This window comes from Tachyglossus aculeatus, unplaced genomic scaffold (assembly GCF_015852505.1).
Source record: "Tachyglossus aculeatus isolate mTacAcu1 unplaced genomic scaffold, mTacAcu1.pri SUPER_34, whole genome shotgun sequence".
Taxonomy (NCBI): Eukaryota; Metazoa; Chordata; class Mammalia; order Monotremata; family Tachyglossidae; genus Tachyglossus; species Tachyglossus aculeatus.
This window is the reverse complement of record NW_024044839.1, coordinates 2027426-2051237: the sequence shown is the minus strand read 5'-3', so window position 1 is coordinate 2051237 and position 23812 is coordinate 2027426. Positions and strand designations below refer to the sequence as shown.

The following is a 23812-nucleotide window of genomic DNA, read 5'->3' as shown; positions in this document are numbered from 1 at the left end:
GAGTGATCGGTACAGGCTGAACTGTAGTGGGAGAGGGGTGAAGACAGGTGTGGGGAGGGGGGAAGAAAGCTGATCTATCTTGCATCTACCCCGGCGCTCAGCACAATGCTTGGCACCTGGGAAAATACAACAGAATTAGCAGATATGTTCCCTGCTCATAATGAGCTTCCAATATAGGGGGAAATAGACATTAATATGAATAATTTATAATATATAATCTATTATATACGTATGCATATATATAGACACACACACACACACAATTGTATTTATTGAGCGCTTACTGTGTGCACAGCACTGTACTAAGCGCCTGGGAAGTCCAAGGTGGCAACATATAGAGACAGTCCCTACCCAACAGTGGGCTCACGGTCTAAAAGGGGGAGACAGAGAACAAAACCAAACATACTAACAAAATAAAATAAATAGAATAGATATGCACACACACACACACACACACACGGACAGAGAACATGTCTACCAATTCTGTTGTATTGGACTCTCCCGAGTAATTAAAATAGTGCTCTGCACACCGTAAGCTCTTTCCTGACCCTAAGTGCCTAGCATTCGAGCAAATCACACACACGCACCCACCACCACAAGACACAATCTCTTGAATTAATACCTCTGGAACCCGTTACAGGTTGGCTACTCCACGACGACAGTTTAGAGGACAGATGCTTCTGGGTTTATTTATTCTCCTCTGAGGAGCATTTCCCTAGCTAGCCAAACTCAGTTTGTAAACAGAGACTCCTAAGACGACCCCCTAAATGACTTACTTTTCCTTGGGAGCTGACAGCTCTACTGACTGCAGAGTTGGTAACTCATTCTAGCTCGATTGTCAGCGTGGCTCAGTGGAAAGAGCACGGGCTTTGGAGTCAGAGGTCATGGGTTCGAATCCCGACTCCGCCGCATGTCAGCTGTGTGATCTTGGGCAAGTCACTTAACTTCTCTGGGCCTCAGTTACCTCATCTGTAAAATGGGGATTAAGACTGTGAGCCCCACGTGGGACAACCTGATCACCGTGTATCCTCCCCAGCGCTTAGAACAGTGCTTTGTACATAGTAAGCGCTTAACAAATGCCAATTATTATTATTATTATTATTATTACAGTGAAAAGTGGGGTATGGAGGGGAAAGTCTGCACATTTTTCATCTACCACCCCTCCCAACCTGAGTTAAGACCAAGGAGGCTTGATTATAGTGGTTCACATGGGGTCCCAGAGCTCAACTGCCTGTTCAGGGGCCATTCCAACTAGTCCAGTCAAGCAATAGGTTGTACTTACTGAGCGCTTACTGCCTGTGGGGCACTGGACTCTGCACTTAGGAGAGTTTAAGCTCTCAAGCAACTCATTCTAGACTGTGAGCCCACTGTTGGGTAGGGACTGTCTCTATATGTTGCCAACTTGTACTTCCCAAGCGCTTAGTACAGTGCTCTGCACACAGTAAGCGCTCAATAAATACGATTGATTGATTGATTAAGACATCAAGAAGCCCTGTGGCCTAGTGGAGACAGCCCGGGCTTGGGATTCAGAGGACCTGGGTCCTAATTCCGCCCCCGCCACATATCTGCTGTGTGATCTTAGGCAAGTCACTTCACTGCTCCGGGCCTCAGTTCCCCCAGGTGTAAAATGGGGATTATGACTGAGCGGCACGTAGGATGGGGGCTGTGTCCAACCTGATTAGTTTGGACCTAACTACCCCAGCGCTTAGTACAGTGTCCTACCCCTAATAAGAGCTTTAAACCCAGACTGAGCCCCCTCCTTCCTCTCCCCCTGCCACCTTACCTCCTTCCCCTCCCCACAGCACCTGTAGATATGTATATATGTTTGTACGTATTTATTACTCTATTTTATTTGTACATATCTATTCTATTTATTTTATTTTGTTAATATGCTTTGTTTTGTTCTCTGTCTCCCCCTTCTAGACTGTGAGCCCACTGTTGGGTAGGGACCGTCTATATGTTGCCAACTTGTACTTCCCAAGCACTTAGTACAGTGCTCTGCACACAATAAGCGCTCAATAAATACGATTAAATGAATGAATAAAAAACCATGGGGAACAAATTAAAAAAATGTTTGCTGCTGAGCGAAGCAGGCCACTGAGACCAAGTGCAACAAGACGAAGAGAGCTGGGCCCCGACGACACCCACCAGCGTCAACGTTTCCAGGCCCGGGGCCGTAGGGTCGGTGGGCAAAACCGCTGCTTCGCCGGTGGTTCAGTTGACAACTCTCGGTTGATCCCGCCGTCACCATGGCAACTCAGGGCCGAACTCAAAAAAGGAGCCCAGGCGAACGCTGAGCTAAATTAACTTACAGCATGTCACTACTGAGAAATGACTGTTCAGAGGTAATTCGCTGTACTAATGTGTAATAGAGTTAACGCTCTAAATTGAATTTAATTAATTAAACGCCACTCCCAGTAAATCAGACCCGATAACACAAATGCTGAAAGAAATTAAAATGGTTTTAGTCCAAATTACTAACGGTAATCTCGAGGACTCTTGCATTGGCAATTGTTGGTTGCAGTTTTGCTCGCTCTCCGTTACTGCTCCAAGGGCAGGAATTCACTGCTCATTTCCCAGAAAAGCTCGAACTTTGCCTAGTGGGCGACTGACAGTAGAGAGTGAGGATGGAAGAGACGGTTGTTTGCTTAATTACAAACATTTTTTACTGCAGTTTTGACTATAGAAGGATGGCGTGAACAAAAGCTACAGAAATTGTGACTTTTAAAAATGCTGTAAGTGCTTTATTACGTGTCAAGCACCGTTCTAAACACTGGGGTAGATACAAGTTAATCAGGTTGTACCCAGGTCTCTGTCCCACATAGGTCTCACCAAGTGGGAGGGAGATCAGTAATCACTCCTATTAGCATAGCTGAGGCACTTATGGAAGACCACAGGTAGCTTTGATGATGAAGAACGGCCAGCGTACGGCTGTTCTAGAGAAGTGAAGGGACAGGCCTTCTGAAGATGGGAAGGATGACCCCTAGGAGACTGACCGACAGGTCATGAAAAAGCAATCATCTCATCAGAGGGCGGAGCCTTGGGTTGAACATCTCCACAAAACCCACTTCTTCAGCAGTTTGCATTTCTTAACTGGTGAATCACAGCTTTGTTAACACGTGTGTGTATAAGAAACTGTGGTGACATTTCCACCCCACAAGTTCACTCACAGGCACATTCTCCCTGCCTCACCTTCCTGTCCCTCATTTGCTAGGATGTTTGGGACAAAACAGAAAACACTGATGGTCCCGAGGAAGAACATCCTCGGCTTTTTTAAGGTGTGACCGGTTTTGGCTGCCTTTCCTTCAAGTTTTCCTTGTGCCCCTGGAATGACACTGCTGCATCCCCATTAGTGCTCTTTAAACTAGATATTATAAATTACTTATTTCTTCGTATTAATATCGGTCATCCTCTCTAGACTGTAAGCTTGTTGTGGGCAGGGAACTTTCCTGCTAATTCTGTTGTATTGTACTCTCCCGAGTGCTTAGTACAGTGCTCTACACACAGTAAGCGCTCAATAAATAACATTGATTTATTGTTCCTAACTGGTTCCCAGAAGGCAGGGATCAGGGAGAGAGTTTGAAAAGAACAATCATTTCTCCTGCTAGACAAATGCTCATTGTGAGCAGGGAATGTGTTTACCAACTATTGTCTGGTACTCTCCCAAATGCTTAGTAGTGTTTGGCACACAGTAAGTGCTCAATACACACCACTGATTAAAATAATGTGAAAGGAATTAATGCATTCCCAAGTTCCAAAAAACTGGCTAGAAATCAAATACCAATCAAAAAGCAGGTTTTAGAAAGTGTCAATAGTCAGATGATCAGAACACTGTAAATGTGTTCCAATAACAAAAGATTTTGAATTAAACAGGGAAACGTGGTCACTTCCTCAAAGTCTTTTCTCTCGCATCCTCCTCAGCAAAAGAGGGCACCTTGGTTTAACAGACTAGAGAGCATTTATTACCTAATGCTAAAGTGAAGTGAGCCTTAATCCACCAATGGAATTTACTGAGTGCATACTGTGAGCAGGGCACTGTACTGAGCACCTGGGAGGGGACACTATCCCTCTAAATTGGTCAAGACCATTCAGAGGTTCAGGAAGAGAGGAAGGTGAACTTTGCGAGCCTTGCCACAAAAAGAGATTCATTCATTCAATCATATTTATTGGGTGCTTACTGTGTGCAGAGCACTGCACTAAGCGCTTAAGAGATGAGAGAGAGAATGAATTAGCGCCAAGTAAGCTATGAGCACACGGTAACAGCGATCCTTGCCCCATTTCTGACACTCAGAGATGAGGGTTTCTGCAGAGTAGCTAGTCTACCTGTTAAACAGCCCCAGGTTCGGGTCCCACAGGCAACAGTTTCCTCCCTCAGAAGAACAAAAAGTGCACGTGCTATGACAAAATCTAGGTCCCTGATACTGTCGCCTTTTCTGACTTCATGTTTCAAAAAAAAAAAAAAGAGCACAAATCTTAGAAATCCATACATTTTACAAGATGATGGAGGGAACAAAAACTAGAGAAATTATTATTATGACTTTTAAAAACAGTATTTGTTAGCCCTTACTATGTGTAAAGCACTGTTCTCAGTCTGGGGTAGATATGGGATCATCAGATTAGAGTCCTTTGTCCCACATGGGGCTCACAGTCTTAGTTGGAGGGAGAAGGGGGATTGAATCCTCATTTTACAGGGGAGGAAACTGAGGCCCAGAGAAGTGAAATGACTTGCCCAAGGTCACATGAGAAGGAGCCTGGCCTACTGGGTAGAGCCCGGGCATCAGAGAGACCTGGGTTTTAGTCCTGGATCCACCACATGCCTGCTGTGCATTGCCGTTGAAACATTTACTCCAAATGAACCTCCTTCTTGTTTTGGTCCTCAGTCACTGTCTGTTTTTCATTCAAATGCCCGGCAATTCAAAGCCCAAATCAGCTTTTTCCAAGTGGGGCAAAGGAGTCCACATTCCAGAGGAAGTGATAGATGCGTACTATCAGTCAGAGGTCAGAATTCCCATGGCAATCCTCTCTTGCCTGCAGTCTTAAAACACACCTTCTGCCCCTCACAGTAAAGTTCCCAAGCACCCTCAAAGTACCTGCAGGTGACTGAAGCCAAACTGCGTACCCCTATTCGCTGCCAAAAAAGACAATAGCAGAAGCCTAAATGGAAGAGGAGGAGAAAATGGAACATGCCGAAGTGTTTCTGAAAATTACAAACTCCTGTTGGAAAAATGCCTGAATGGCAGTTTTTGGTGTCTGAGCATTTGATTTCAAAACGGGCCAGTGAATTTCAGCTTACCGTCATGTCAAAATGCTGACATTTTCCAATGGCCTGAGAAAGGAAAGAAGCGTAGGCAGGAAAATGATCCCATTTTTGTACACTACTCTGTACATGGTAAAGCGTTACTTGAAATCTGGCCATTAGGAGCTGTAACTTAACCAGACTGGATATTATACTAGCGACTGTTCAGAAACAAGGGATAACCGTCCCTGCCTTTGGAGACTTCATGAGTTAAGACAAAGCCCCCAACCACTTTTCTGGCCACGGGCCAGCCATTAACCACTGGCCTGGAACTCCCCAATCCTTTGATTGACAGCCCACCGCTCTCCCCTCTTTCAAAGCCTTATTAAAGTCTCATCTCCTCCAATGGGTCTTCCCTTAATAGGCCCTCACTTCTCCTACTCCTCCCTTCTGCGTCGCCCTTGCGCCCTTTATTCAGCCCACAGCATTTACATAACACATCCATCATTTATTTCAATGTCTGTCTCCCCTTACACTGTACTCTCCTAAATGCTTACTACAGTGCTCTGCATACATAGTGCTCAACAGATATGATGGACTGATTGACTATGAAGGAAAAAGGAGGACGTGAATAGACAGAGTCTGGCGGGTAGTGTTCCAAAATGAGAATGAATACACACAGGTGGGAAACTTTCTTCATCGGTTAAACCATAGGTGGGGGTGGGGGAGAGGGTTCTTTTGCACCCATAGGCCCGATTCTGTGAAATACTGCCAAGATCCTGAACGGTGAGACAAAAGACTTTAGAGCCACAACAGCTGTTTTCACTTACAACTAGGTCACCGTGGGGGGTGGGAATAAAGCTGCTTCTTTGCCTGCTTCCTCAGCTATTGCTTCACTGGCCCGGCACCTGGTCCTTTGGGGAAGCAAACTGAGAGGCCAAGCTAAGTCCCAGGTGTGGACTTGCAGTGGGAGTGGTCACAATATTATTAAGCAGTCACAAGGGCATTTATTGAGCTCTTACTGTACTCAACACCTGGGAGAGTACAATACACTCGAGCTGGCAAACATAATCCCTGCCCTCAAAGAGGGTGCAGTCTAATACTCCGCCAATTGTCAGCTGTGTGACTTCGGGCAAGTCACTTAACTTCTCTGGGCCTGTTACCTCATCTGTAAAAAGGGGATTGACTGTGAGCCCCTCGTGGGGCAATCCGATCACCTTGTAACCTCCCCAGCGCTTAGAGCAGTGCGTTGCACATAGTAAGCGCTTAATAAATGCCATTATTATTATTATAACTGCAGCTTGCCTAAAGTGTTAACGTCATGCTAGAACTGATTTTAAACATAGCTAACGTTTGGGATGTGTTTTGTAAAAATGGATTCCTCCTGCTTTTAGAAGCCTCAGGTTCAGAAAGGACCATATTTGATGGGCTTTGGAAAAACAAGAGGGGTTTTCACATGCCCACACCGATCTAGAAGCACTGGTCTTGAAGTGGCCATTTCAATCGGATTCTCTGCAATGGCAGGAAAGAACCTCCCCAGGGCTGTGGCCAGCAACGAGACGAAAGCAATCTCACATGCTGGGGTGCTGAATGCACACCCTTGCAGTAAAAGCACAAAGATCTTTAGGATTGGATTCGAAAGTTCTAGTTCTGGCTCCACCACTTGTCTGTTCAGTGTGATCTTGGGCAAGTCAGTTCACTGCTCTGGGCAACAGTTTCCAGCACTAAGTGAAGAATCACAGGTGGGCACACGTTCCAGGGCACGTGCCCCTTCCCCCATACCGGGAGAGCACAGCCCGCTCCCTTGGGTCTCCTGGTATCAGGTCAGGAATGGGGGCCACGAGCCATAGGCTCATCTTGCCCTTGAGAGAGGGGATCTGAGGCTTATCTATAAAGGAAGGCTTAACCGCCCACAAGGATGAGCGAGTAGACGACTAGCCATTCAACGCATTTCAGGGCTCTCACCTTCGGGCATAGAGATCGATCCAATATACCCGAGAAGAATGGCCTTGTGAGCGGGTTTTAGGAAAGCCAGCCGGGTTTCTACGATTTCCAAATCACTAAACCTGTCGCAGTGCTTATGGGTTTTTTTAAAACAGACAGAAAAAGCTCTAAGGAAAAAGACATTTTATATACTCCCTTGAACCAGAACCCTGACCAGAGGTACTGCCCCCTTCACTCAACTCTCCTTTCCCCATCTCTCCGCCACTTCCAGAATTTATTTTTTTTCCTCCTCTGAAAAAACTTGGGTACCAGCAGCTATGATCCAAGCAAAAATGACTGGGACTTCCAGGGAGATGGCGGAGAAGGGGTCAGGAAAGCTACACGGAAGTAAGATTGGAGGGTTGGGGGGGATTTACAGGGTCACCGTTGCTGGTCCGAAGAGTTCGACCACCATGTCAAGCTGGCTCCAGAGCAGAACCCACCTAACTGCATGCTAGAAAATGCACCCCAAGACCCAGCTGGGCACGATCCAGACTGGAAACTCACTGTGGTGAGCAATCGTATCTACTCACTTTGTTGTGTTGGACTCTACCAAGCACTTAGTACAATGCTCTGCACATAGGAAGTGCTCAATAATAATAATAATGGCATTTATTAAGCGCTTATTATGTGCAAAGCACTGTTCTAAGCGTTGGGGAGGTTACAAGGTGATCAGGTCGTCCCACTTAAATACCACCGATGATGATGATTGTCGAAGAACATAACCCAGTTATACCAAAAAAGAATCAAACAGAAGAAACTCCTCACCAGCAGCTTTAAAGTACTAAATCCCCTTGCCTGCCCCTCCTGCCTCACCTCGCTGCTCTCCTACTACAACCCAGCCCGCACACTTCACTCTTCTGATGCTAACCTTCTCACTGTACCTCATCGCTCTCGCCACCAAGCTCTCGCCCACATCCTGCCTCTGGCCTGGAACATCCTCTCACTTCATATCTGACAGACAATCACACTCCCCTCCTTCAGAGCCTTACTGAAGGCACATCTCCTCCGAGAGGCCTTCCCTGGCTGAACCCTCATTTCCTTTTCTCCCACTCCCCCCGGCGTCACCCCGATTTGGTCCCTTTATTCCCCCCAACCCCAGCTCCACAGCACTCACATCCACAGGCATCGTTTATTTATATTAATGTCTGTCTCCCCCTCTAAACTGTAAGATCCTTGTGGGAGGGGAATGTCTCTATCAACTCTGCTATATTTTCCTCTCCAAAGCGCGTAGTGCAGTGCTCTGCACACAGTAAGAGCTCAATAAATATAATTGATTGGTATACTAGGGTGCAGCCAGACTCTTTGTTCACATCTTCTCCACTTTCAACAACTCCCTCTTCACTCCATTTCTTGGAACTTGGTATTCTGGGTATGCTGAGCCCCAGAAGAGTATGTGAGTGGATAAACCAGATCTATTTTCTCCTCTCCATCTAGCACTGCTAAGCAAGATTAACATCTCTGGAGAACCAAATCTTCCACTGGAAAACGGAAACTAAGTGACACAGAGATGCTTAATGGGCTCTTTTAGACTGGAACACCGAGGCCTATTGGGCAGGATGGTCTGCTTTAATCTCTCACAGCATGCAGACGAGCCTCTAGGAATGCAGCAAAATGAGCCGGTGGGGGTTATTTAGAAACATTTTTAAGTAAGGCTGAAGGAATATTTTGCCTCAAAAAAATCAGTATTTACTGAGAACTTTGTAACGGCTTGGGAGGAAAACTAGAAGATACGATCCCTGCTCTCAAGGAGCTTACCATCTAGCAGGAGAGACAGGCAAAATAATAAATTGCAGGTAGGAAGAAGTTACTGAGTAAATGTATGCACTGAAGTGTAAGGGGGCCACGCTCGTAATTATCCAAGTCCTCTAGACTTTAAGCTCATTGTGGGCAGGGAATGTGTCTGTTATATGGTACTTTCCCAAGTGCTCAGTACAGTGCCCTGCACAATGTAAGCCCTCAATAAATACGACTGACTGAGGTGATGCTCAAGTGGCAGGGAAGAAATAGGGTATGGAGGTGACAGATTTAACAAGGATGGCCTCCTGGAGGAGATGGGGTTTCCAAAGGGCCTTGAAGATGATGAGAGCAGCTCTGATGTGAAGTGGGGGGAAAAAGAGTTCCAGGCAGGGGGATGAGTGTGAGACCAGAGTGAGGCAGCGAGTAGGGTGGCAACAGGGGAGAAAGGCGGCTGAGCCGGGTGCCGGGAGAATAAGCGGGGTGGGACGGGGCAGGGAGAGCCCATTAAGGGATCTCTGAAGGTATCATGGAATCCTCTGCCACACCCCCTTGTTGGCACAAGGGAAAAGGAAGGGCAAGGGAGGAAAAGAGAAGAAGCTTAACTAAGTCAACAAAAGGGGAGGGTGAGGAGGGAAAGCACCCTGTCAATGAAGCACATCTGGCAGGAAGCCTGAGTTTAGAGCAAAAATTAGCTGAACAGAGCGGGGAGGGGCGGAGAAAGCCGACAATCTGCTGGACCCAAGGGCTGGGGAAAGTTGGAGCTGTGGGAGTCCCGGGGCTGGGAAGGATGACAACAAGCAAGGGAAAAACAGAACACATAAAGCCAACGAGGGCAGGAAACTGGCTGGAGAGGAGAGAAAACCAGGATCTTCCACCAAAAGCACGGTGGCTGTCTTAACATGGAGGCTTTGCTGGGGGGGGCGGCAAGGAGGAGGTCGGGGGTGGAAAAAGAAGGCCCAAACAACCATTATTATTCTAGTCAGCTCATGACCATTCGCCTCCCAGGAATGGCACAGGAATCTCCTTCAAGGAGCTTCGGTAAAAACAACCGCCAAATTGTAACGGAATTTTTTTGAGGCAGCTGCAACACTGATCTGAAAAAACACCCCACTCAATTACCGCTCTGAAACAAAACTAACCGTACTACGCCACGACTACTAGGTATGCGTGCCACGGGCAACAACAACAACAAAAAAACCACCACCACTCGACCGACCCTTTTTATATAGAAAACAGCGATCGAATTACGGCAGACGAGGGGCTCGAATCCAAGACTTACAGAATAAGAGAAGTGTAAGGAGTCTTGAGGGAAGATCCTCTAAACTCTAAGCTTGTTGTGGGCAGAGAATGTGTCTGTTTACTGTTATACTGGACTCTCCCAAGCGCTTAGTACAATGTTCTGCACACAGTAAGCACTCAATAAGTACAACTAAATGAGTGAATATCTGGTCCAGCCCCCTGCCTCTAGGCAGGTAAACAACTATTCCATCAAGGACAGAGGGTTTTGCCTATTTTTTTCCTAAAAATCTCTAGGGATGGAGGTTCACAGATTTCCCCCGGTAGCCTAGGCTGGTGTGTTTTCTCAATCTAATAACCTCCGGTTCACCCCAAATATCTCCAGCTTTAATTTCAACCTATTTCCTTTTGTGGGGGTCAGGAAGGACAACGGATTAGAAAACACAGTTTCCTCTTTCATCCTCCTTCAGAGAACCCAATAAGGAGCATGATGTAGTGGATAGAGCCTGGGCTTGGGCGTCAAAAGGTCATGAGTTCTAATCCTGACTCTGCCAGTGGTCTGCTGGGTGACCTTGGGCAAGTCACTTCTCTGTGCCTGTTACCTCATCTGTAAAATGGGGATTGAGACTGTGAGCCCCACGTGGGACAGGGACTGTGTCCATCCTCATTTGCTTGTATCAATCAATCAATCAATCGTATTTATTGAGCGAGACATATATACAGGTGCTGTGGGGAAGGGAAGGAGGTAAGATGGGGGGGATGGAGAGGGGGACGAGGGGGAGAGGAAGGAAGGGGCTCAGTCTGGGATAATAATGATGGCATTTATTAAGTGCTTACTATGTGCAAAGCTGTATCCACCCCAGCACTTGGTACAGTGCCTGGCACAAAGTAAGCGCTTAACAAAACCAATAATAATTATTATTAATTCTGTAACACCGCTCTACTGGGCTTGCTTCCGGTTCTCCATAAAATGCGGTGAGCCAAACTGAGCACAAATCCCTTCTGGTTGTCTGCAGTGAGAGGTCTCTGGGATGCCTGTCTTGGTTGATGGGCCATTATTTATAGTAAATGGGACATTATTCATAATAAATAAATTATTTGTTTATTATTTATTCAGGATCCGGGAGGCAGCTCTCCACTGGATGGGGGTGGGGGCGCGACGGTCAGTGGTTGGGCCCCAGGACATTTGGGGCAGGGCCTCTTAGAGCCCCGTGGGGATGCTGGAAAGAGCGCCAAGATGACAGCTCTACTGGCTCTCCACAGGCAGAGAAGTAGACCTGTAGGCCGTCCGTCCCCAGTGTGGTCCAGCCTCAGAAACCAGGCCAGCTCCACGCCTCCCTGCCTGGCTCTGAGCCGGTGGCACAGTCAAGGGAAGGATCTAAAAACAAGATAATAATAATAATAATAGTGCGATGAGCCAGGCAGTGTACTATACTAAGCACTGGGGTAGACAGAAGCAAATCGGGTTGGATTTGAGTCCCTGTCCCCCATGGGACTCACAGTCTTAATCCCCGTTTTCCAGATGAGGGCACTGAGGCCCAGAGAAGGGAAGTGACTTGTCCAAGGTCACACCACAGACGAGTGGCAGAGCCGGGATTAGGACGTGGGTCCTTCTGACTCGAGCCACTAGGCCGCCCAGAAGGCATCCGGGGGCAGCCCGGGAGGGCTTCTGGATGATCCGATATGCCAAGGAGCAGGGGAAGGACCCCCTCACCCCCCGAGTGGGCCCTAGAGTCCGGGGAGGCTCCGGAGGGGGTGAGCTGCGGGCTCCTCTTACCTCTGGCCAGTTCTGAAGCTTCTGCCCTGTGCCCACCGCCACCCGTACCTCACCGCCTCTCACTCCCAAGCGGGTCCCTCCTAGCCAGGATTCGCGCCGATTCAACTGTACACGCCGAGCCAGAAAGTCGCTCACATAATCTGTCCACTTCGATGATGAACTGAGCTTAAAAACGCCAAATCTGACTCTTTATGGCTTCGGCTCCATTTCAAGGATGCCTCTGAGGCTGAAGAATGTTATTTTTAGGAGCTGGGTCTGGCTCTATCAGATTGTTCTTTCAACAACTGGGAAACTGTCAGGAGCTCCCTGCTTGGCGGGAATTCTTCAATATCAACTACAAATCGGGAGATGGGGAGGAAAACCCACTTGACCCCCACATCTCCATCTTTATACCACGTTGCTCAACGGCGGCCAAGGGCCAAAATTGAGAGCTTTACCCGGAGTGAAAGTCTGGTCCACTGAGTTGAGACCCAAACCCCTTCTACCAATAAAATGATTGATTTCGCCAATTACCTTTCCAAATCGCTCTGGACTGTCAAAAGGCGTGTAGCCTGCACAATTCAGGACCATGGTTTGGTACCGAGTACTTTGGGTTGAAATGCAGCCCTTTGTAGGTCTGGTTTTTATAATAGCATTTATTAAGCGCTTACTATTTGCAAAGCACTGTTCTAAGCGCTTGGGAGGTTACAAGGTGATCAGGTTGTCCCACGGAGGGCTCACACTCTTCAACCCCATTTTCCAGATGAGGTAACTGAGGCCCAGAGAAGTGAAGTGACTTGCCCAAAGTCACACAGCTAAAAAGTGGTGGGGCCGGGATTTGAACCTATGACCTCTGACTCCAAAGCCCGGGCTCTTTCCACGAAGCCACGCTGGTTCATTTGAAGATAATAATAATAATAATTATTATGATGATGATGATACTTGTTAAGCACTTACTACGTGCCACGCACTACTCTAAGCACTGGGGTAGATGTGATTCAATCAGGATGGACACAGTTCCTGTCCCAAAGGACTGGCTCACAGGCTCACTGTCTTGATCCCTATTTTCCAGATGAGGTAACTGAGGCCCAGAAAAGTTAAGTAACTTGCTCAAGGTCACACAGCAAACAAGTGGCAGAGCCGGGATTAGAACCCAGGTCCTTCCGTCTCCCGGGGTGGTTCTCAATCCACTAAGCCATGCTGCTTCTCTCTGGGCTTGTGAAGACAAGACAGAATGCAGAGGTACTGTATTCTTGGGTTTTGTGACTGAGCCAAGCGGGGTGCTTTCCCCTCAGGTGCTGGGCGAACGGCAGTTGGAATCTGGTTTGGGTGGCTTCAAGAGGGCAGAGTCGCCGGCATCGGCTCGGAAAGTCATCATCATCATCATCAATCGTATTTATTGAGCACTTACTATGTGCAGAGCACTGTACTAAGCACTTGGGAAGTACAAATTGGTAACATATAGAGACAGTCCCTACCCAACAGTGGGCACTGGTTCTGTTATTGGGGAGGTGGTGAGGGGTGGAGGAGAGGCTGCCTTTGGGATTGCAAGGAGCCCAGCAGGATGTGAAGGGTTTCTCCACCCAGGACTCTTGATGAGGTTTGGAGCACCACGACTCAGTGACTACAACCTGGGGCAACTTGGGGGGGATGAAAACAGGATCTCAAATGGGAGGGCTCAGAGATGGAAAAAGGGGCAAGGGAAAAGCGGAGAGCAGGGGGAGAAGGGGGTAGAAGATTAAAGGAAGAGAAGGAGGAGGTGTGGCCTGCCACCAGCAGGAAATATGAATTAGCCAACGAGAATGCCACCGCTTCCATAAAATTCAGTAGTCCAACAGCTTTTACAACACTGACTTTCACAGAAATCAGAAATATTCACATAGCCCCTGAGAGCTCTGAGGGGAGAGGAAGAAAGGATGGAGAGGGTGGTGAGGACAAAAGGGACTCACCCTTTTAATGGCTGTGACCAGCACTGAAGTCAAGCATTAAGGAGGGAAACAGACTGAGGATTCATGTGTGGCTGAGTTCAGAGGTTCACAGGTCACTGCCATCTCCACTCCATTATTCTATACCTTTCCACATTTACAGCAAATCTACCTTTTAATCGCTGCTCCTCTAGAAGCAGTAAAATTGCCCTTTTGATAAAACCGTAACAACCATGATTTCCTCAGTGATGTCAATGTCATTTTCTACTCTACGGCAGTCACGAGGCTGGTGACACCATTTCAATGGGCACAAATCGTATTTAAAAACCATGCCAAGGGAAACCAAGCCGAGCCCTAGTTCGGAGTAGCATTTTTTACGACTAGGCAATGTAGCAAATAGGGGAAGCAAAATGTTCAAGAGTCAAAGCTTGCTTTAAAACTTAAGTAAACCAAAAGACATCAATTAACTTTTTTTCTACTTCAACGGCAAATCAATTAAGTTATAATAGGCAGGAAAATGACACTTTTCTAAGCAAAGATATTGATTTCACACAAATGAGAATAAAGATAAAAGTAATATGTTCTCCTCCAAAAGGAGTGGCTTTCTATGAGACAAAATTTGAGTTTTAAACCATAAAGTTCTAGTGTAGCACAAATATTTTAAATAAAACCTCTACTAGAGTGAGACTCAAAACTGCCCCATATTCAATCATTTCTCCATTACTTGCTGATATAGAACAGAAAACTGCAATGACCATAGTTCTGAATACATCTATTGATTAAAGGCAGTTCAAGCAAAACAAACTGTCTTTAAAAAGCGCTAAACCTGTCGGGAGCAGGGACAGGTGCGGGGAGATTGATAAAAAGGTTTCTCAAAGTATAGCAACAATAAGGAGATTTTTTCAAAGTATAGCAATGATAAAAAAGATTTCTCAAAGTACAGCAAAGCAAAAGAAATTCAAATCAGGATGAGCATGAAATTTTAGTAACCCAACAAGTTTAGAATCACCAAATATTTTTCAAAAAAGATACCAAAGACCTTACCTTTGGTTTTTTGATCAGCAGCCTGGAAAATAAAAACAAACACACCTTGAGTCATATTACACTCATCTACGGAGTCTTCTCAAATTGAACTTCCAAACATCTTCCCCATTCATTAGAATTTGAATACTTAAATACACAGGTTTCTACATAATGGCCCTCTTAGACTGTGAGCCCCATGTGGGTGAGGGATCGTGTCCAAAGGGATTATCCTGCAACAATAAATCAATTGTATTTATTGGGCGCTTACTGCTGCATCTATCCGAGTGCTAGGTCAGGGCTTAACAAGTACCACCAAAAAACAGGAAACATATAAAAAAATGTAACGGTCAGCCCGCTACCAGAGGCTTCTGACCAAAAACTGCCCTGGAAATGTTCGTGCTCTTCTTTACGTCAGCCGGCCCTGAAGGATTGAGAGCAACAACAGATGGCTTGCCTGTAATTTATTTAGTTATATTAATGTCTGTCTCCCCTTCCAGACTGTAAGCTTGTTGTGGGCAGAGAATGTGTCTGTTTCTTGTTATATAGTACTCTCCCAAGGGCTTAGTACAGTGCTCCGCACACAGTAAGAGTGACTGAAAGAATGAATGGAAAAAGCCACCAGGTCCTAGCCTGTGGCGGCATTTGTGTTTGTTTACTATATGTCAAACACTGTATTAAGGTCTGGTTTAGATACAGAGGTCATCGGGGCTCACACTCCAACTGGGAGGGACAACAGGTATTGAATCCCCATTCTGTAGATAAGGGAACAGGGAAGTAAAATGACTTATTTGCCCCAGGTCTCAAAGCAGGTAAGTGGCAGAGCTGGGATTAGAACCCAGGTCCTCTGATTCCTAGGCCCGGCCCGCTAGCGCTCGGTCCTATTTTACAAGGCTCCCACAGTCACAAATGCCCTGAGCTCCCGGGAGAGATAAAGACAAACCCTGGGAAACGGCCAAGCCCTTTCATTCCCACTGTTGCTCGGTCACCACCATTTCAGGGCTTTTTGTGAAGTGGGGCCTTTTTCTTCAAGGGTCTAAGCATTCTTTTAAACCTCACAAACCCAAACCAAAAGACTTCCTCATGACAGCTCTCTAGCTCCTTGGGAGAAATGATGCAATGCAAATAGCTTAAGCACTCTGGTGTGGTTTGAGGGAAACCAGGCGTTTAAATATTTCAGACTCAGGCCATAATCATACTTTTCAAATGATGCAATTACATATATTTATAATATACATATATTACTTCTATATATTATATATATGTAAATCAATTATATTTATTGAGCGCTTAATGGGTGCAGAGCACATACATGCGCATGTGTGTATGTGTGTGTGTGTGTGTATATATATATATATATACATATTACATATACATACATTTATATATATATATATAAATAAAAGTTACCAGCCACATAAACACCCTAGAAACACATTCCTGGCCTGTTTAAAAAAAAAAAAAAGGAGGGGGCACGGCTAATGAAACAAAGCAACAGAATTTCTAATGATGCACATAATAATAAACGGCCTGATTACGTATGGTAACAACTCTGGTCAAACCTTTTTCTGAGCACCTTCCTTCTTTTTCTTTTCTTCCTGCTTTTTCTTTTTCTTTTCTTCCATCAAACGTTCCTCTTCTTGTGTTCCTTGTCCTTTCTCCCTGGTGGAAGGGAAGGAAAAGGCTTCAGCAAGATCATTTCAAAGTGCCGGTCAACAGCGCATTACTGGCTGTGGGGGCTCTCAAATTGGTCAGGATAGCTGGGCCTTTTGTCCTGGAAGGGGCAGGGAGCGGGGAGGAGGAGGAAGAGGAAGAGGAGGAGGAGGAGGAGGGGGGAAATGCTCCCAGCTACTGTGGGGCACTGGGTCTCAACGCTTTGGGAACTTGACATTCACCCCACCCTCAGCCTCCCTCTCCCAGCCTCTATTTTAGTCTCGCAAGATCGGGCTGCTCAGATCTAACTAATGCACTTCACAGTGGCCCGAAACTGACTTGCGGCCATGGCAAGAAATGGAAATCTGTGCCACCCTGGGCAGCCATTCAGATGCAGGGAGAAAGGGCCCGTGGAAAATCAAGCGAGGAGGGGGAATCCGATCATAGGCTGGGTAGACTCATTCATTCATTTATTCATCTGCTCCAGGTAAACTACTTTTAACAGTGGTATTTGTTCAACGCTTACTACCTGCCAAGTACAGTACTAGGTAAAAAGCAGATCAGACCCAGTCCCTGCCCCACCCGGGGCTCACAGTCCCAAGGGGAGGGAGAGTGGGTACTGAATCCCCACTGTACAGATGGGGAAACTGAGGCCCAGAGAGAAGCTGAGTGACTGGGCCTCGGGCAGGGAGCATGCAGATGGTGGAGCCGGGATTAGACAGGTAAGGCTCTCCAGGGCCAAAGATTTGGTCTTTTTCTCCTCTTCAAAGGGCAGGCTAATTTGGGCTTTAATATGCTAGTCCTGTCCACTAAGGAAACCTTCAGGAGGTAAGAAAGGCCAAGTCGCCCTTGAATACCCGAGGGCCGGCAGGCCGAGCCAGAAAGGGTTTGGCTGGGAGCCAGTTGGTGGCCCTGAGGCCTTGCCCATTAGGGATCGACTTCACTGGACTAGACAGATCAGAACACATCTTCCTACTCTAGTGCCTGAAATCAAAGGTAATGGACAATTTAAGAAAAAATGACCATAAAGAAGGAAAAAAAAAAGAACAAAACCGGTTTGCAAAACAGCAGCAGTGATCCACCACCCCATTGGGAGGCTCTATTTCTCCCATCAATCCTTTGCACTACTCAGAGCCGCCCTTTCCTAACCTGGTGGAAAGTCTTGAAGGGGAGTGAATGTCTCCATTTCTTCTGCCTGGCTGATATAAACATATATTCCCCTCCTCCCCCCCGCCTTACCTCCTTCCCTTCCCCACAACACCTGTATATATGTTTGTATGTATTTATTACTCTATTTTACTTGTACATACTTATTCTACTTATTTTATTTTGTTAATATGTTTTGTTTTGTTCTCTGTCTCCCCCATCTAGACTGTGAGCCCACTGTTGGGTAGGGACCGTCTCTCTATGTTGTCAACTTGTACTTCCAAGCGCTTAGTACAGTGCTCTGCACACAGTAAGAGCTCAATAAATACGACTGAATGAATGAATGAATATCTATCTTGAGGTCCACAGGCTGCGCCTAGGGAGGGTTATACAAGCCCGCACTAGCCCCTAGGGAAATGCACTTAACACCTCTTCCATACCAACCACACCTCCTCTCCTCGATCATTTCTAAGTGACCCTCCAAGGGGCCAGCAGCCCTCCCAATGTGATGGATGCCACCAATCCCCCACAAAATCTCCCTCTCTCCTCCACACACACATACACACACACACACACACACACACTTGATTCTTTTGTGGAAAGGTTTATGGGTATTTCAGAGCTGCAAGAATGACCATGAAAACAACAACAGAGTAAGTGAGGTTGCAGTTGGTCTTGCTCTCTTGGAAAAATGGAAACAACTTAAGTTACATAACAGGATCTGTAACAGCGGAGGATTTCTTAAGATGTCAGCAACCACTACTAATGCAATGATCGGAGCTACCCCGATCAGATCGTTTCTATTAAGCACTTAGGTGTGAAATTCACGGAGATGGAAGGGACCCAAATGAAAACAGACAGTGCCATTATGGAAACCAAATTCTCACAATAGCCTGGTAACGCATAACCGGGAGATGACAGAGAGAAACACACTCACACACTTTGGAGACTAGATTCTGAACTGCTCAAATTCTCAGGGAAATTTTCCAAGGTGATGAGGCACAAGTGCCAAAACGGAGATGGAATACCCAGCACTGGGGCACAGATGCCAAAACCAGGCGGGCATTACTCAGTACCAGAGAGAACCTGAACGCTTTCTGTTTACAGACTTGTTTCAATCAGAGGAAATCCCTTCTTCTCCCCTCCCTTGAATTTTGCTCCTGGGAACCCCCCACTTGCTCACCGAGCCAGACCTCAATAAGAGGCCTACAGAATTCCTTCCAAAAGGGAACATCCCCAACAATGACATGGGATGGACTCGAAAGGAGATGGTGACTCTGAGATCAAATCGCTGGCCGCCTTTCGCGGATACAAAGTCCCATCCAGGCAATAAGTACTGCACTGGAAGGGTTAAATCCCACTTCCAGAGGTGAGCAGTTCGTTCACTGGTGGGGGCCTCAACCCCAAAACAATCGGCACGACTCCTTCATTCAGAGGGAAATCAAGGAACTAATGATGGTAATTAATGGTGGGGCTCAGCAGGAAATAGGAAAGGGAGAGGAGAAAGGTTGAGATGAGAGGGGCCCAGAACACAAGGCAGAAAGCCAGGAGGAAAGGACGTCTGAGGGGAGGGGGCCCAACTGAGAGAAGCCCCCCAGTGAAGTGGGAAACCCCAGGGCAGGGAAGGCCCACCCAGAGGTAAGTCCAGCCCCTTTGGAGCCAGTGGTCGGTACAGGGCTCTAAAGGTCCGGCTGTTCATCATCATCATCATAATAATAATAATGGCATTTATTAAGCACTTACTATGTGCAAAGCACATCGGGCTTAGCCCTTCTGCTGTCCTGAGGAGGAGGGAGGTTGAGTCTGCTCCATTTCTCCACCAGCCCCAACCACGGTCCCAGGGACCCCTCTCTCTTCTGGCTTCCCAAATCCCCAGTGTAGAAGACCTACCTTGGCTCCACGGTCAGTGATGCCAGGCGGGATAAGAAACATGCGTGTCCTGCAGGGTGCCCAGGTGACGGGACCCGTCTGCTGCCATTTAAAATTCTGCCTGGGGTTTGGGGACAAGCAGCAGCGTCCCTCTGGACCCCCCTCTAAGGATCGGTGCCTGCCAACTCTCTGTCCTCTTCGAAGCACTTAGTACAGTGCTCGGCACACAGTAAGGGCTCAATAACCACCACCAACTGACGGATGCCAAGAAAAATCTGGTTATCAACGGCGCCCAGCTCCAGACTCGCCAAGGGCCCCCTGCAAGCCGACAGAATCACTGGGGTTGGGATATGTATGTTGTTCAACACATCCATCCTGTGCCAGAGACAAGCTGAGGGCACAGATGCTGAAGGCCAAGGTCTAAAATCGGGTCCACCCACACAGCGTGGCTCAGTGGAAAAAGCACGGTCTTGGGAGTCAGAAGTCATGGGTTCGAATCCCGGTTCTACCACTTGTCAGCTGTGTGACCTCGGGCAAGTCACTTAACTTTTCTGCGCCTCAGATACCTCATCTGTAAAATGGGGCTGAAGACTGTGAGCTCCAAGTGGGGCAATCTAATCACCTGGTATCTCCCCAGCACTTAGAACAGTGCTTCACACATAGTAAGTGCTTAACAAATACCATTATTATTATCACCTCCACACAAAGAGCAAACTTTTAAGCATCTATTGTTCCTCCCTCTGCTGGGACATTTTTTATAAAATGCCTGAATCTGGAACTCTGCTGGAAGCATACACTGTCCAGTTTATCTAGGAGTCTCATTTAAAATCACACCGAAAATGTCACGTCGCAGCATTAATTGCCATTTGTCCTCAAACTCTTCAAATGTAGTAAACATTTTTACTCCATTAAAAATACTGTTTTAATGTCACTATATTAACATGTCAGTTACACGTGTAAGGGTGTAAGTGCCACTGTCTGGGAAAGCCATTTTTTTTTTTTACATTCATTTCAGAGTTCAAAGTAGCCTGAAATTAAGTCAGAAGATGACACTACAATTTTTAAATGGAACTTAATGATGCTTCTGAACACGTGTACTTTAAATATGCTTAAAATAATGGAACTGAACCTCCTATATCCAGGAGCGCCGGCTATCATATCTTGGTCTGTGTTAACTGGGCTGCCAACACAACCGACAACTATTTTTACGGGGGATTTCAATGGGTACAGGACGTTTCCATATACTTACTGGAGAACCAGGGAGAAACAAAATGCTTTGCCAAGGGGGACCACTTCTTACTTCTGATATTCAGGGAGCAAAGGTCCTACAATCAGACCCCTACCACCCCTCCCATCAGAAGGGCAATTCTGATCTTGCAAATTGTGCTTCTTCCTTAGAGGAGGGAGACAGGCAGCCACTGGAGGCTTGTGAGGGGGTGAACAGGTGCGTGTCCAGTGATGTTTCAGACACTCAATAAATATGACTTAATGAAGAAAGCCCAGTCCCAATCAGTCAGTCGTATTTGTTGAGCACCTGCTCTGTGCACAGCACTGTGCTGAGCACTGGGGAGAGTACAATATAACAGATACATTCTGTGTAATTTATTTTAATGCCTTCCCCTCCCCATCCCCCCCCCCGCCTTACCTCCTTCCCCTCCCCACAGCACCTGTATATAGGTATATATGTTCATACGTATTTATTACTCTATTAATTTTACTTGTACATATTTATTCTATTTATTTTATTTTGTTAATATGTTTTGTTTTGTTGTCTGTCTCCCCCTTCTAGACTGTGAGCCCGCTGCTGGGTAGGGACCGTCTCTATATGTTGCCAACTTGTACTTCCCAAGCGCTTAGTGCAGTGCTCTACACACAGTAAGCGCTCAATAAATACGATTTAATGAATAAATAATGCCTGCCTCCACTCAGTCTGTAAACTCACTGTGGGCAGGGAATATGTAGGTGACTGCTTATTGTTGTATTATACTCTCTCGAGAGCTTGGTACAGTGCTCAGCATCCAGTAAGCGCTCAGTAAATACGACTGAATGAATACGATCTGGTCCGGGAAGAAGCCGACTAGGAAGGGGGAGGAAGAATTGGCTGTTGACTGAGACTGAGAGCAGAAAGACAGTAAGGAGTAGAAAGATGATGACCAGGGCCAAGGGTGGGGAGGGAGAGATGACCTTTGTATTCTCAACAGAGCCCTAAAAGCAAAGGGGAAGATAGAGATTAGGAGTAAAGAGAAGCTCAATTTCGGACATGGTGAGTTTGAGGCACTCAGGTGTTCCCTCTTGCCAAAAGCTCTCAATGATATTTCCAGAAATATTCCATTTCCCCACCCATTTTTGCTGGGGAAATGACAAACCCCTCTGGATCCCTTAGAACAACAAAATGGATGGAAAAAAAGGGATTTATGCTTCTTTATGCTCCCTGTCCACGAAAAGCAGTCAATCGTATTTATTGAATGCTTACTGGGTGCAGAGACCTGAACTACGCGCTTGGGAGAGTACAATTAAAAAATCAATCAATCCTATTTATTGAGCGCTTACTGTGCGCAGAGCACTGTACTAAGCGCTTGGGAAGTACAGCACGATCCCTGCCCACAATGAGCTTACAGTCCAGAGGGGGAGGTGGACATTAATCCAGAAGGATTTATCCTTGTAGACTGTGAGCCCGTTGTCGGGTAGGGACCATCTCTATATGTTGCCAACTTGTACTTCCCAAGCGCTTAGTACAGTGCTCTGCACACAGTAAGTGCTCAATAAATACGATTGAATGAATGAATATGTTGCCGATTTGTATTCATTCATTCAATCGTATTTATTGAGAACTTACTGTGTGCAGAGCACTGTACTAAGTGCTTGGGAAGAACAAGTTGGCAACAAATAGAGACAGTTCCTACCCAACAGCGGGCTCACAGTCTAGAAGGGGGAGACAGACAACAAAAAACATATTAACAAAATAGAATAAATACGTACAAGTAAAAATAGAGTAATAAATATGTACAAACATATACATATATACAGGTGCTGTGGGGAGGGGAAGGAGGCAAGGCGGGGGGGATGGGGAGGGGGAGGAGGGGGAAAGGGAGGAGGGGACTCAGTGTGGGAAGGCCTCCTGGAGGAGGTGAGCTCTCAGTAGGGCTTTGAAGGGAGGAAGAGAGCTAGCTTGGCGGATGTGCGGAGGAGGGCATTCCGGGCCAGGGGGAGGACGTGGGACGGGGGTCAACGGCGGGACAGGTGAGAACGAGGCACAGTGAGGAGGTTAGCGGCAGAGGAGCGCAGGGGGCAGGCTGGGTTGGAGAAGGAAAGAAGGGAGGTGAGGTAGGAGGGGGCGAGGTGATGGACAGCCTTGAAGCCAAGAGTGAGGAGTTTCTGCCTGATGCATAGGTTGATTGGTAGCCACTGGAGATCTTTGAGGAGGGGAGTAACATACCCAGAGCGTTTCTGCACAAAGACGATCTGGGCAGCAGCGTGAAGTATAGATTGAAGTGGGGAGAGACAGGAGGATGGGAGATCAGAGAGGAGGCTGATGCAGTAATCCAGTCGGGATAGGATGAGAGATTGAATGAGCAGGGTAGCGCTTTGGATGGAGAGGAAAGGATGCATCTTGGCGATGTTGCGGAGGTGAGACCAGCAGGTCTTGGTGACGGATTGGATGTGAAGGGTGAACGAGAGAGCGGAATCGAGGATGACACCAAGGTTGCAGGCTTGTGAGACGGGAAGGATGGTAGTGCCGTCAACAGTGATGGGAAAGTCAGGGAGAGGGCAGGGTTTGGGAGGGAAGATAAGGAGTTCAGTCTTGGACATACTGAGTTTTAGATGGCGGGCAGACATCCAGATGGAGATGTCTTGAAGGCAGGAGGAGATACGAGCCTGGAGGGAGGGAGAGAGAGCAGGGACAGAGATGTAGATTTGGGTGTCATCAGCATAGAGATGATAGTTGAAGCCGTGGGAGCGAATGAGGTCACCAAGGGAGTGAGTGTAGATAGAGAACTTAGTACAGTGCTCTGCACACAGTAAGTGCTCAATAAATACGACAATGAATTTATGAAGATGCCACAGATGAGCTATTCCACTAAAGATTCATATCTCATCCTCTTTCAGTTGAGCTGTGCAAAAACTTGCCCAGGATCCATATGCTTCCTTTCCAAGGAAAAGCCAGTAGCAGCCCCCAAAACCATAAACTTATGCCACTGCTGGAAAGAATCAAATCCGACTGCCCACCCAGGCTCCTTTTGTAGTTAC

At 46.8% G+C, this 23812-nt stretch overlaps 1 protein-coding gene across 1 annotated transcript in view; it reads right to left on the bottom strand.

Annotated features, from left to right (window-relative positions):
* The window catches only part of TNRC6C (trinucleotide repeat containing adaptor 6C), an 87498-nt gene that overhangs the window by 47447 nt on the left and 16239 nt on the right, over positions 1 to 23812 (bottom strand). The window contains 2 exon segments of the mRNA XM_038742122.1: positions 14921 to 14942; positions 16459 to 16558. Coding sequence (XP_038598050.1) covers positions 14921 to 14942; positions 16459 to 16521 — 85 coding nt within the window. The 5' untranslated portion in view covers positions 16522 to 16558.